Source organism: Populus nigra, chromosome 18, assembly GCF_951802175.1.
Source record: "Populus nigra chromosome 18, ddPopNigr1.1, whole genome shotgun sequence".
Lineage (NCBI taxonomy): Eukaryota > Viridiplantae > Streptophyta > Magnoliopsida > Malpighiales > Salicaceae > Populus > Populus nigra.
In genome coordinates this window covers 9,970,980-9,982,871 of record NC_084869.1, presented here as the reverse complement: position 1 = coordinate 9,982,871, position 11,892 = coordinate 9,970,980, and the positions used below count along the sequence as shown (strand labels likewise).

At 34.3% G+C, this 11,892-nt stretch overlaps 2 protein-coding genes across 3 annotated transcripts; both read left to right on the top strand.

The window, feature by feature from the left end:
• Positions 1-317: 317 nt before the first annotated feature.
• LOC133678129 (large ribosomal subunit protein bL19cz-like) lies at positions 318-3,318 on the top strand. Its single transcript, XM_062100335.1, has 5 exons — positions 318-627; positions 721-927; positions 1,005-1,091; positions 1,204-1,337; positions 3,058-3,318. Exons 1-5 carry the CDS (start codon positions 436-438, stop codon positions 3,164-3,166), a joined length of 729 nt encoding a protein of 242 aa, XP_061956319.1. The 5' UTR covers positions 318-435; the 3' UTR covers positions 3,167-3,318.
• A 3,545-nt stretch (positions 3,319-6,863) lies between these two features.
• Positions 6,864-11,576, top strand: LOC133678411 (probable serine/threonine-protein kinase WNK3). 2 transcript variants are annotated; one of them, XM_062100705.1, is made up of 8 exons: positions 6,864-7,227; positions 7,447-7,484; positions 7,657-7,884; positions 7,985-8,208; positions 8,342-8,490; positions 9,524-9,707; positions 10,059-10,196; positions 10,309-11,576. In XM_062100705.1, exons 1-8 carry the CDS (start codon positions 7,141-7,143, stop codon positions 11,007-11,009), a joined length of 1,749 nt encoding a protein of 582 aa, XP_061956689.1. In that variant the 5' UTR covers positions 6,864-7,140; the 3' UTR covers positions 11,010-11,576. The 2 variants fall into 2 exon arrangements, with proteins under 2 accessions (XP_061956689.1, XP_061956688.1); XM_062100704.1 differs by having other exon boundaries at positions 6,865-7,227; positions 8,333-8,490.
• The last annotated feature ends 316 nt before the right edge of the window (positions 11,577-11,892 follow it).

The window sequence follows — 11,892 nt, the reverse complement described above, 5'->3', positions numbered from 1 at the left end:
CGATCAAAAACTCAGTTGCAACCCGTTGATTTTTGTGTTTTAACTAAAATGATGTAATTTTAATTTTTTAAAAAAAATTAACCCAGATAACCTAGTAACCTGATCAAAACTCAAAACTCAAATCTTGAACCGGACCGGATCTAAAAATTATTATGGTCATTTTAAATAAAAATTCTATTTGTGCTTTGTAAAAAAATTAATAAAGTGGAAAACCGGAAGAGAAGGTCCGCAGCCACGACCCCACCACCAGGACATTTGCTATAGCATTCACAGGGGGTATTTTGGTCCATGTCTATAAACCTCAAAACCCATCAAGTAGAAGGGGGAGCAAAGCAGGGTTTTGGATGCGGCCCCGTCGTTGATCAACTGTATACATTTTCTTTTACTTTCTCTCTTTTTCTCAGCAACCAAGCAGCCTCGGTCTAATTCGAAGCAATGCAATCTCTCTACGGCACTTTATTTCGAAGACAAAATCTAAACATCTCTCATTTCAAATCCACTTTAGCTTATTTAGCTGTTACTGAAAGTAAAAATCATGGATTAACCCATTTAAACTCAAATTCTTCGCCTCCAAATCGATTCCCTGCGTCAATGACTCAGCCTTTTCGCTTATCTCACTACTTCTCTGTATGTTCTCCTTCCTTTTCCATTCAATTTTGCTTTTTTACTTAACCTAAATCAGTTATTTAAGTTTAATTTCTTAATTGATTCATGTGGCAGCCAAAATTTGGTACTCAAACGGAAACGGCGACGTTCTTGAATGGTAACGGGAGAAGCTGTAGGATGAATTTGTCTTGCTATAGGAGCATGACAACAGTGGGAAATCCGGCTGAAGCCTCTTCAGAAGATTCGTCCGCTCCTGTTGCGGATGTTCCTCCTCGCATCAAATTCAAGAGACTTGATAAAACAGCCAGGCATATAATGCAGGTAATTTAGCTTCTTTTTTTAACAATAATTTCTATTATTATTTTATGCTGTATTGATCAGTAATTATTTTTTAGCAGATTTTGAATAAAGAAGCAGTGGAGGAAGTAAGGGGACAGAGGGAGATACCTGATATAAAGCCTGGTTATACTGTGCGACTCAAAGTGGTATGTTTTTGCTTAGGGATGTTGTTATTTTTTGTTTAATTTTGTTGATTGTGAAGGAGGACTTGAATGGCATGCTTTAATTCTGTTCGATTTTGAACCTTGCTATGAGCAGGAAGTGCCGGAGAATAAGCGGCGTGTTTCGACTATTATAGGCACTGTTATAGCTAGACGGAATGCTGGTATACATACTACTTTTAGATTAAGGAGGATGGTTGCTGGTGTTGGAGTTGAATCCTTACTTCCACTGTAAGTGGTGATGAAATATTTTTCTATTCAATGATCAAGCTGTGCCCTGGTAGTATTTTTTTTCCCTTGCTGTCTCATACTGGAATTAAGATATGTGTGAAGTCCATGAAATTATACTTAAAAACTGTGACTCAATGACTTGGAGGACAAAACTTAGTATTTAGATGTTTAGGAATCAGTAAAGAAAGAAACGGCCAATCTTTTTGTAGGAAGTGCTTGTATCACTATCCTTTTCAAGGACTTTATGCATGAATTTTTGAACCCCTGTTATCATTGATGGTGTGAGGTGATTTGTGGATCTTAAAAACTGCTGGTTGTATTGATCCGCTTCTGTTTCCCTTGCAGACACATTGTGCATTTGAATATCAATGAAGTCATATTGAGATCTACATATTTTCCCAAAAAACATAATGAATTCCTTTCACTTAGATGTGTTGAAGTTATAGTGTAGGCTCCTCCATTTTCTCCCTGTTTTTTGTCCATATTGTAGATTGATCATGGGAGAAAAGGAATTTACGGTAACAATTCACATGTACATGACAAGGTTTCTCGTATTTTAAACTGCATATACGTTGTCTCACTGTGTACATAAACATTGATGAGAAGCCAGCATTTCCCTGTGGGATAGAGAATTAAATCCTTATACCTCTGTTTTAGCTAGTTCCAGGAACTTGGTAAAATAGGAGATTATGTTACCTTTATCTACTGAAATTATAGAAATGGCAAGGGCACTTGTCTGGTTGTGATGCTTAAATAATGAGTCATGTTACCCCCCTCTTTGGTGCCCTTGGGTATCCAAGGCACATATGGCAAGTAATTGATGCCAAAATATGACTTATGGTCCCTTGGCAGAGATATGCCAAGTATCTATGTACCAGAAATTTGAATGAAGACGCATCTTTTACTGATATACTTTGACTGGATGATATTGATACGTATAGGTCCTCCTGCTCTGTTACTTTTCTGTTTTTCAAAAATCCTTAATCTTTTATTTGTTGATTTGTATTTATTTTTGAATTCCTTGAGTTGAAAAATATGTCATCCTACTCACCTGCAACTTGAATGTCCCAAGTGGGCTATATGGAGTTCAATCCATCAACTGTTAAATATAATTTATCTGTATAGGTATTTTTGTGTGTGTTTGAAGATGTTGATAGGAGTATTTGTTTCAACTTGAACCTTGTATGCTTGTGAGAGGGCACCCAGTTAAATGTTTTTATCCCTTCGTAAGCATTTCAATTTTCTCATCATCCTACCAAGCTAGGAAAAATTCATATGCCTGCATATATATCTTTAAAAATCAACATCTTAACAAAATTTCTGAGTTTAGTCTCTTCGATTTTCTCTTCTTTGTTAAATTCAGTACCAAAAAACTGACTGCTAGATGACCAATAACAACAACACACTTGTTATCTTGCATTAGATCTACAGATGTTTTGTATCTTGCTCGTATTTCTGTGTGTAATCAGCTTTGATAGAATGAGCCTAAGTGCGGACAAACTAACATGTTAATTGACTACTCATCTCCTTGATGAGATTCCAGATTTATGTTTCCTGTCTTGGTCTACTTTTCGTGTTTGGCTCCCATTGAAGTGAATGTTTTCCTGTAGAGTTTTTCTTTTTTCCTCTCTAGAAAACAGGTTATACTTATCATCAATTCTTTATTGCTGGTGCTCATCATTTCTGTATGGTGACCAAGTAAGTGGGTGATGAATGGCAGGTACTCACCTAACATAAAGCAGATAGAGGTGCTCGATGACAGGAAGAAAGTGAGGAGGGCCAAGCTTTACTATTTAAGAGACAGGATGAATGCACTTAAGAAACGTTAGCAAGATCTATATCTAGAGGGAGATCAATCATCCATTCCTCAGGAAAGATGGTGGTGGATTTGATCATCCTAGCAAGAAAAGTTGCAGACTGTTTGTTTTCCAACTCCTTTTCCATGTTATTATCAGGTTTAATTTAAGGACCTTTTTTGAAATTGTGGGATGGGGAAGTTACGAGGCCTCTGGTGGCGCGCATTCAGCAACCTGCATAAGTTGTTAGTGATAAAAGTGGCAAAGAATTTTGTTTCTCAGTTTATCTTGCATCACCTGCATAATTCCCTTCAATTATACCATATAATTTTGAACACGCGACTTGCTGAGCACAAGATCAATGATAGAACAATAATATAGGGGAATGCTCATATATTCTGGGTTTAAGTTGGAACAATTCAAAATAGCATGCTCATACATATATTTTAAAGGATCTTCATTAAAATAATTATCAGTGTAATTTTGAATCTGCCGACCTTACTCATAGCCTGGATGACATATTTTTCTTGGCTTTAAAGTTTACAGAGAGAGATTGCGGTGATATATTGTAAAGAAAAGGGAGGTCAGGTGCGTTCAGATCACTCCATATGAACTCTCTTTTCAGTCAACTGTTGGTTGGTTGGTTGATGATATGGAAATCCTGGAAGATGTCGATTTCTTGCCCTTGCGTGTACGGCTGCTTGAAGCTTTTTTTTAATATGAAAATGGCTGCCCATTCTTCCTCGAGTAATGCCTGGTATCTGACAGGAATAAGATTTTTGGTGGATAAACCTGGAGTAGGATTGTAATATCGTTTAAACGGAAGGGTAAAAATGGAACACTAAACTACAAAATAGGCAGAAAAGAAACTTTAATGCCGAAAAATTTATTTCGTTCGTCATCTTCCAAATAGAAATGGTGTCCAAATGGAAACCTCCTGCCCGGGATGGTTCTTTGTAAAGGACGGCATCTGTTAATTTTTCATTATTATTATTATTTATTATTATTATTATTATTATTATTATGTCACAAAAATCATGTCAAATTGCAACAGGAACTTTTAGCATTGTTATAAGACCTGTTAGGCCCGGCAAACCGTTACCAGCCAATTTATGACATGCCCCGCCCGTGTTGGGATAGTAAAACAAAAATCAAATTTTTTATTAAAATAATATTGTTTTCAGTTAAAAAATTTGAATTAACCTAAATTAATTTATCCAACAGCGGTCAATTACAGAATTGCGTTTTATAACCATGATAGTTTTAATATAGGTCATAAAATCCAGCCTCAAAACAACTAAATGTAAAATAATTAAATTTTTTTAAAAAAATTGAGTGATTAAAAAACCAAAAAAAAAAGAAGAAGAAGCAAAGTGGAGCATTATTACAGTCCGGTTTAATATTATGATAATGATTTTTTTAAAAGTATCTTTAATTTTAAAACATATTAAATAATATTTTTTTTATTTTTTAAAATTTATTTTTAATATTAATATATCCAAACGATATAAAAATATTTTTTTTTTTTCAAAAATATTTTTCAACTGCAAAAACAAACAGGGTATGTCTTGCTCGACAGTAATTTCAATAGCTATTTTAGTTTTTTTTTTTCAATAGCATTGGTATAATTACCTAGAAAAATGCCATTTTTTTTTACCACTTAAATTTAAACCTCAAATCAAACCATGTGAATCCCATATTTATGATCTTTATAGCTTCTTCTTCTTCTTCTTTTTACCAGTCAAACACAAATTATGTAGGCATTTACAATATATGTGCATTTCACGGTTCTATTTCAACACTCTCCGAATCAATAAACGTTGCCTTGAAAGAATTGTCTAACCTTGAAAAAATCAAATTTATTTAGTAAATAGTGATAAACTAATTGTAAAGGGTGGATTGAGGCGGCGGAGTCTCTAATTAATTATCTTGCAGCATTTCTGTCAATTTCCATTTACACTCGCTTGAATAGTTGGTAGACATAGACCGTATGGGAGATGGCGGCCGCCCAATTTCCATATTCCCACTTGGATGGTTGCTCAGTTGCAACTTGCAAGGCTCCTCTTGATATCTAATTCAGATTTTCCATATATATATATATATATATATATTGTGTTTTCTCTCTTAAAAAAAATATTTTTTTAAATATCATAGAGTCACTTTCTCTATTAAAAAAGATATTTACATATATTAATTATAAATTATATTGATTTATTAAACACCGAGTATAAGTTATTAACCACTCTAATTAAAAATATATATATAAAATTATTGGAACTAATTAATTACCCAACCTAAGAGTTTTTCAAAAACTACTTAGATTTTTTACACTTCATCACTTTCTAAATTTACTTATACTTACGAGAGATCACATATATGCCATCCATTACTATATATATATATATATATATATATATATATATATATATAAACTAGAAAAAAAATCAATTCGTCGCATCTTCGCCAAAAATAAAATGAAAATTATAAGGATTCCTTTCGAAACCAAATGAAAGAAAGTCCTTTCAAGTCAAGGAAAATGCTTTTTCCTTTTCTTTTTCCTAGTGTTATCATTTTGATCTTCTCAAGACTCTCCATAATAATAATAATAATATTATGAGGATTCCTTATTTCATTTTTAGAAAACTGTGTAAAACAGGTATATTAAAGGTGTATTTGAGATTATAATAATGATGATAATTCAAAATTTTTTTGTTTAGAATACATCAAAATAAATATTTTATTTTTAAAAAATTATTTTTAACATCAGCACATCAAAACGATCTAAAATCATAAAAAAAAATTATATTAAACAAAAAAAAATAAAATTTAAAGAAATACGATTTATATCGCGTTTCCAAACACTCTCTAAACTTAAACATATCTCTGTCCAACACTACTATTCAAGTTGTTTTCTATTTTGAAGATGAAAAAAAAAGAAGAAAATTTGGATAAGTTCACATAAATGGTAGGTAATTGACTAATATTGAATTTAAAATTTAGAGAAACGTTTATTATTTCGAAATATACTGATTAATTAGAGATATTACCTAATTCAACTAAAAGTTTTGGAAAAAATCATGAATAGTGAATCTTTTCTTTTTCTTTTTTCAATTCAACTCTCTTTTTATTTAATTTTATTTTTTTTAATCAATTTCATCCCTAGATTTTTTCTAACAATTTTCTAGGTTGCATTTGATGTGGCCAAATCAACTAGATTACAACAAAACAAATCTTACACGGTTTAATTTTAAATTTAAGTTAGGTAAGGAATCAGATCAAAAGGTTTTTTTTTACCAATTTCAATATTTTTTTATTTTAATTTTATTTTTAAATTGTTTTTATCAGTCAAGTGAGTTGTCTTTGCTTTTAAACTAATTAAATCAACTATGTCACTCATATATAATAAAATTTTAAATTTAAATTAGAAAAAAAATCGAATTAAATTTTTTTAAAATTAACTTGTTAAATTAAATGAGCATGTAAACTAGCTTGTCTCAAACCTTTTTTTAAAAAAAAAAAAACACGCAGAAACTCTTGAAGATGCCTCTCTGCTGAAAGAAAAAGAAAAGGAAGAAAAAATTGAGATCTTGACTTGACATGTGTAAACATCCAACAGCACGTGCAGTGCCCCATCTTATGTGGCAAGATCTGAGGTCTCTGCCACCTCTGTTCCCATGTAACCCCAAATCATACCTTTTGAAACCCCTTTTTTTATTTATAATTTTATCAACCTTGCAGCATAAATTCAGAAGCTTCATTGATGGAATTTTTTTTTTTTTTCATTCACTAAGAAAAGAAATAAAAGAAATAATTTTTTTGTTCCTAAGAACAATAGCAGCTCAACTTTCCTTGCTTCTTGCAACGCTTTTCTTCTCTCTAGCCTCTATCGTTCTTTTTCCCACTTCTTCCTTTTCTATTTCTGCCTTTTCTCCAACAATAACAACACTATTCTTTTTAATTTTGATTCATCTGTGAACAAAAAGCTTTCTTTCTTTGAGAAACTGAGGATGCCACAGGAATCCTCGTCCGAGACAGACCCGGATGATTCTGATGCTGAGTTCGTAGAGATTGATCCCACTGGTCGTTATGGTCGGGTATGTGTTGTGTTCCTTTCTTTTTATTCATGTAATTTGAAATTTTCCATTTAAGTTTCTGCCTTTTGTTTTTGTCGATCAAAGTTGAATTAGCCCATATTGGAAATATATGATATTGTTGCCCTGTCTCTTTCTCAGGTCAATGTTATGGTGATTTTCTTAGTTGCTTTGTTGTTAATGGGGTTCTTTTATTTTTCTTCTTCTTTGTCTTTCTTGCAGTATAAAGAGGTATTAGGCAGGGGTGCTTTCAAGAAAGTGTATCCTTTTCTTTTTTGTACAACTTTGTCACTTTACAATGGAAGTTACTGTATATACTGTTTCTTTTGTGTTTGTGTGTGTGTGAGTGAGTGAGTGAGTGAGATGCAAGTAAGGACTAATGAGTGTGTAATTCTATATGGTTTTGTCCTTGATTGAATCATGGGGGTTTAGATACAGAGCATTTGATGAATTTGAAGGAATAGAAGTAGCTTGGAATCAAGTTAAAGTGGCAGATCTATTACGTAATTCGGTGGATTTGGAGCGTTTATATTCTGAAGTTCACTTGCTTAATACTTTGAAGCATAAAAACATTATCAAGTTTTACAATTCGTGGATCGATACCAAAAATGAGAATATCAACTTCATCACTGAGATTTTCACTTCTGGGACATTGCGGCAGTAAGTCTATGAATTCTACTAATTAAAAATTTCTTGTTTTTGGATCTTAGTTTGATTGTGCTCTTGGTTGACTTGAGGAGCTCATTTACTTGCGTTGTAGGTATCGGCAGAAGCATAAGCATGTAGGTCTAAGAGCATTGAAGAAATGGTCTAGGCAGATCTTAGAGGGACTTTTGTATCTTCATAGTCATGATCCACCAGTTATCCACAGAGATTTAAAATGTGACAACATCTTTGTTAATGGAAACCAAGGTGAAGTGAAAATTGGTGACTTGGGTTTGGCTGCCATTCTTCAGCAAGCTCGGTCAGCTCATAGTGTTATTGGTGAGGACTACTTTCTTGTGATTTTCATGTTTTTTATTTTTATTTTCTTTTTTGACATGGAAGGTGTTCAGGAGGTTTTTGTTATCTGTTGGCAATGATAACAAAATTGTTAGTGCGGAATTAGGTACACCAGAGTTTATGGCACCAGAGCTTTATGAGGAGGAGTATAATGAGCTTGTTGACATTTATGCCTTTGGCATGTGCTTGCTAGAGTTGGTGACTGTTGAATATCCATATGTGGAATGCACCAATGCTGCTCAAATATATAAGAAAGTGACATCAGTAAGGGATTTGGAATCCTTGCCCAAATTTAAATTTATTGAACAAACTACTTTTATATTCTTGCTATTTGTCTTATGTCGTTGAGTAGACTATTTTCAACACCATTCAAAAGAACAAAAGAAAAAAGACAAATTTTAATGCAGTTCTGCCTTTGTTGTTTAATATGTTGCTGCATCTTTAACTTTTAAACGCTGTGCAGTCCTGGTAGTTCAGTTTGTCAGACTCTATTGGAAATTGATTTTCTTTATTCTTGCAGAAAGTTGTCACTGTAACCTGGTTTAATCTCTCTTCTCTTTCTCCTTCCAGTCCTGGCTACATGATTCATTGGACATCAGATTTTGTTCAATCTTGATTTTATATGTATGTTGTAAAGTGAAAACCCTGTATTAATCTTGTGGAGTCTTCTCAAGAGACTTTATTGTTCTCATGATAGTTTATGATATGAGCATCAATTCAGATATTGGTGAAAGAATGGGGCACTTACATGATGTTCATCTTTCTAGGACGTGATAGCTTTTCATTTCTATAGTTACTACATGACATATTATCGTAGATATCATTGAACTCCAATATACTTGAATATGGTGTTGTCATGCATATGTTGTGTTCCTCCTTAACATATGCTGACATTACCTCAGATGTCTTCAGTAGGACTGTTGGAATTTGTAGAGTAGAAGCTTGCATACTTTTCTGCAGAGCATACCTCTAATAACAGCAACCTAGTTTTCAATGACATTAGAACGATTTCTGCTACATAGGGTTTTGATGAATGGAGAAAGGGTAGCTAATCCTCTTGTTATGTTCCCGTGCTTTTGTTATCAGATTAGATCAGACACTGGGGCTTTTAGGCCTCCATGCATTGATTAATGTCACCTCTCCTTGCTAAGTCTTTTCTGAATCTAAGCTTGTCCAGCCACCCTGCTAACATCCCAATTCATGCACAGCTAGTGGCTCCCAGCATATTATGATATTTTTCTTTGTGTTTTACTTTATGTTTCTAAGTTGTTATCGTGGTTTTTCTTTTTCTTGAAAGGGAATTAAACCAGCATCATTAGCGAAGGTGAAAGATCCTGCTGTGAAAGCATTTATAGAAAAATGTATTGCAAAGGTCTCTGATCGATTGCCAGCAAAGGAACTTTTGATGGATCCCTTTCTTCAATCAGATGAGGAAAATGAAAGTGTTGGTCACTCTTTACGACCTAAAGCCCATTCTTCAGGTAAACTCAAATAGCTTCCAAATTCTTTGGTGTTCAAATGCTTTTACACTGTTTGGTAAAAAAAAATCATGGATAGGAAAAATGAGAGAAAAAGTAATAGAATCCTTTTCTTTTTGTTTATCTATGAAAAACAATGAGAAAAATATTTAAGTGCTTAAATCCTCAACAATTTGGCAGAAAACACACAATTCATAACTAGAACAAAGCTTCCCTCAACTTTTTTTCTTTTTTTTCTCCCACATTATCAACCAAATTAGAGGAACATGATTCCTTGCAAATTTTCCCCTCACTTGTTTGTAAGACAACCACATCATTGGTGTTTTTGGCTCTGACACCTTGCTCGAAGTGCAGGTGGTAGTTCTGATCAGATTGATGTTAATGAAATTGCCAAGGATTCTTCTGCTGAACCAAGCAGAGATTTCACTGTGCAAGGTCAGAGGAAAGACATTAATACAATATTTTTGAAACTCAGGATAGCTGATTCCACAGGTTCTCTCTCTCTCTCTCTCTCGCGACACACACACACACTCACACACATTAGAGGTCCTGTCTATCAGCATCCACAAATGATTCTAACTGAATGTTGTCTTCATGCTTCCAGGTCATATCCGCAATATCCACTTCCCATTTGATGTTGAGGTAGATACAGCAATTGCAGTTGCTAGCGAAATGGTGGAGGAGTTGGATCTGACTGATCAAGATGTTTCAACAATTGCTGCTATGATTGATTCAGAAATTCGGTCCCATATTCCTGGTTGGGCTTCCCACAATGTTTCACCAGAAAATTTAGTTGCAGAGGACTCAGAACCTCCTTTTGAAACTAAGGATGACAGTTCACCTTTGTCAAATGAATCCATTCCCTCTCCTGGCAGTCTTGTATTGGAAAGATTGCCTTCAGGTCGTAAGTATTGGTCTGACTCACCCAAGGACGTTGATGGAAACTCTCCAAGCAAGCTTGGACGTTCAAACTTGTATTGTCACGAGCCATCTCTAAGTTGTCCAAATGCTGCTCGGTCAAATGGACAGTTGGAGGCTGAGAGCATGTCCGATGATGATGACAGTGCAAAACATGGAAGTAACAGATCTGATGATTTGCAATATGCTAATAGAAACAGCACATCTGTCAAGATCATTGCTGAGAAACTTGATAAACTTCTGGTAATGCAGCAACAAGAGCTAGAGGAACTAAAGAGGAAGCACAAAGTAGCCATATTAGACCTTCTGAATGAAGTGTCTCCAGAAATTCGTCTGGATGTTTTAAATATATGTAAACTGAAAATACCTGTTCATGAAATGCCGTGATTCAGTGCGTGCTTTGTTAGAGATACGGGCTACCCTATAGAATTTGAAGTGCATTCCATTGTACATCTTCAGCTTGACAATGGATGGTGAGTTGGTAATTAAGCATACTCTAAAAGGTTTTCTACCAGTCGAATGGATCAAAACATCACTGAGTGCTCAGATCTTTATTACAGAAGACCTGCTGCTTGACATGCCTTGAAAGGCAATGCCTGTGATATCGAGTCATGAGAGACGATAGAGCAGAATCACAGCATGAAAATATAGGTGGTGATCAATTCCACATGTGCACACGAAACAGACTCGCAGCACAATATCTTACATTAATCTCTTAATTGAGCTGCAGGGAGGAGGCAAGGTCTAGCAAGTCATGTATTTTTGTAAAAATTCTCACTTCACCCCAACTCCACGGTTTTATATACTTGTACATATGTTCCAGTTGATTGAATTACGCTGAAGTCTTGCTGGTTCACAAATTTGTTGTTGGGGTGATGGCGTTCGCTTTTTCTCATCAAACTCGTTAAGCTATTTAATGCTATGAAGGGTGTGGATTGAAGCACTGTTTTGCCATTTGTGCCTTAATTTATTTGTTGGTTCTTTTGTGTTTTATCTTTTTTAATGAATAAAGTTTGGGGTGCAACACTAAAAAATCTAGAAGATTGTTTCTTTTTTATCGTGGCATTTCTCATGTCCAAGATACTTCTATTCAGCTGATCAGAACAGAGTTGTCAAGTGATTCTTTCTGGCAGGTGACTCTTCTATGTTAGCAATCTTCAGGAAAATGATATAGGCTTCCAGATTTGAGCTATAGGCTTCCAGATTTGAGCTATAGGCTTCCAGCTACCTTGAGTTCCAGATTAAAAAACAAATTTAGGCATTCCTCAGT

What these genes read in the sequence shown, in the direction of transcription:
- LOC133678129 (XM_062100335.1), top strand. Translation starts at nt 436, where the DNA reads ATGCAATCTCTCTACGGCACTTTATTTCGAAGACAAAATCTAAACATC. An exon ending in GCTTATCTCACTACTTCTCT is followed by an intron (nt 628 to 720) that starts GTATGTTCTCCT and finishes TTCATGTGGCAG; the next exon opens with CCAAAATTTGGTACTCAAAC. An exon ending in ATACTGTGCGACTCAAAGTG is followed by an intron (nt 1,092 to 1,203) that starts GTATGTTTTTGC and finishes TGCTATGAGCAG; the next exon opens with GAAGTGCCGGAGAATAAGCG.
- LOC133678411 (XM_062100704.1), top strand. Translation starts at nt 7,141, where the DNA reads ATGCCACAGGAATCCTCGTCCGAGACAGACCCGGATGATTCTGATGCT. An exon ending in ACTTCTGGGACATTGCGGCA is followed by an intron (nt 7,885 to 7,984) that starts GTAAGTCTATGA and finishes CTTGCGTTGTAG; the next exon opens with GTATCGGCAGAAGCATAAGC. An exon ending in TATATAAGAAAGTGACATCA is followed by an intron (nt 8,491 to 9,523) that starts GTAAGGGATTTG and finishes TTTTCTTGAAAG; the next exon opens with GGAATTAAACCAGCATCATT.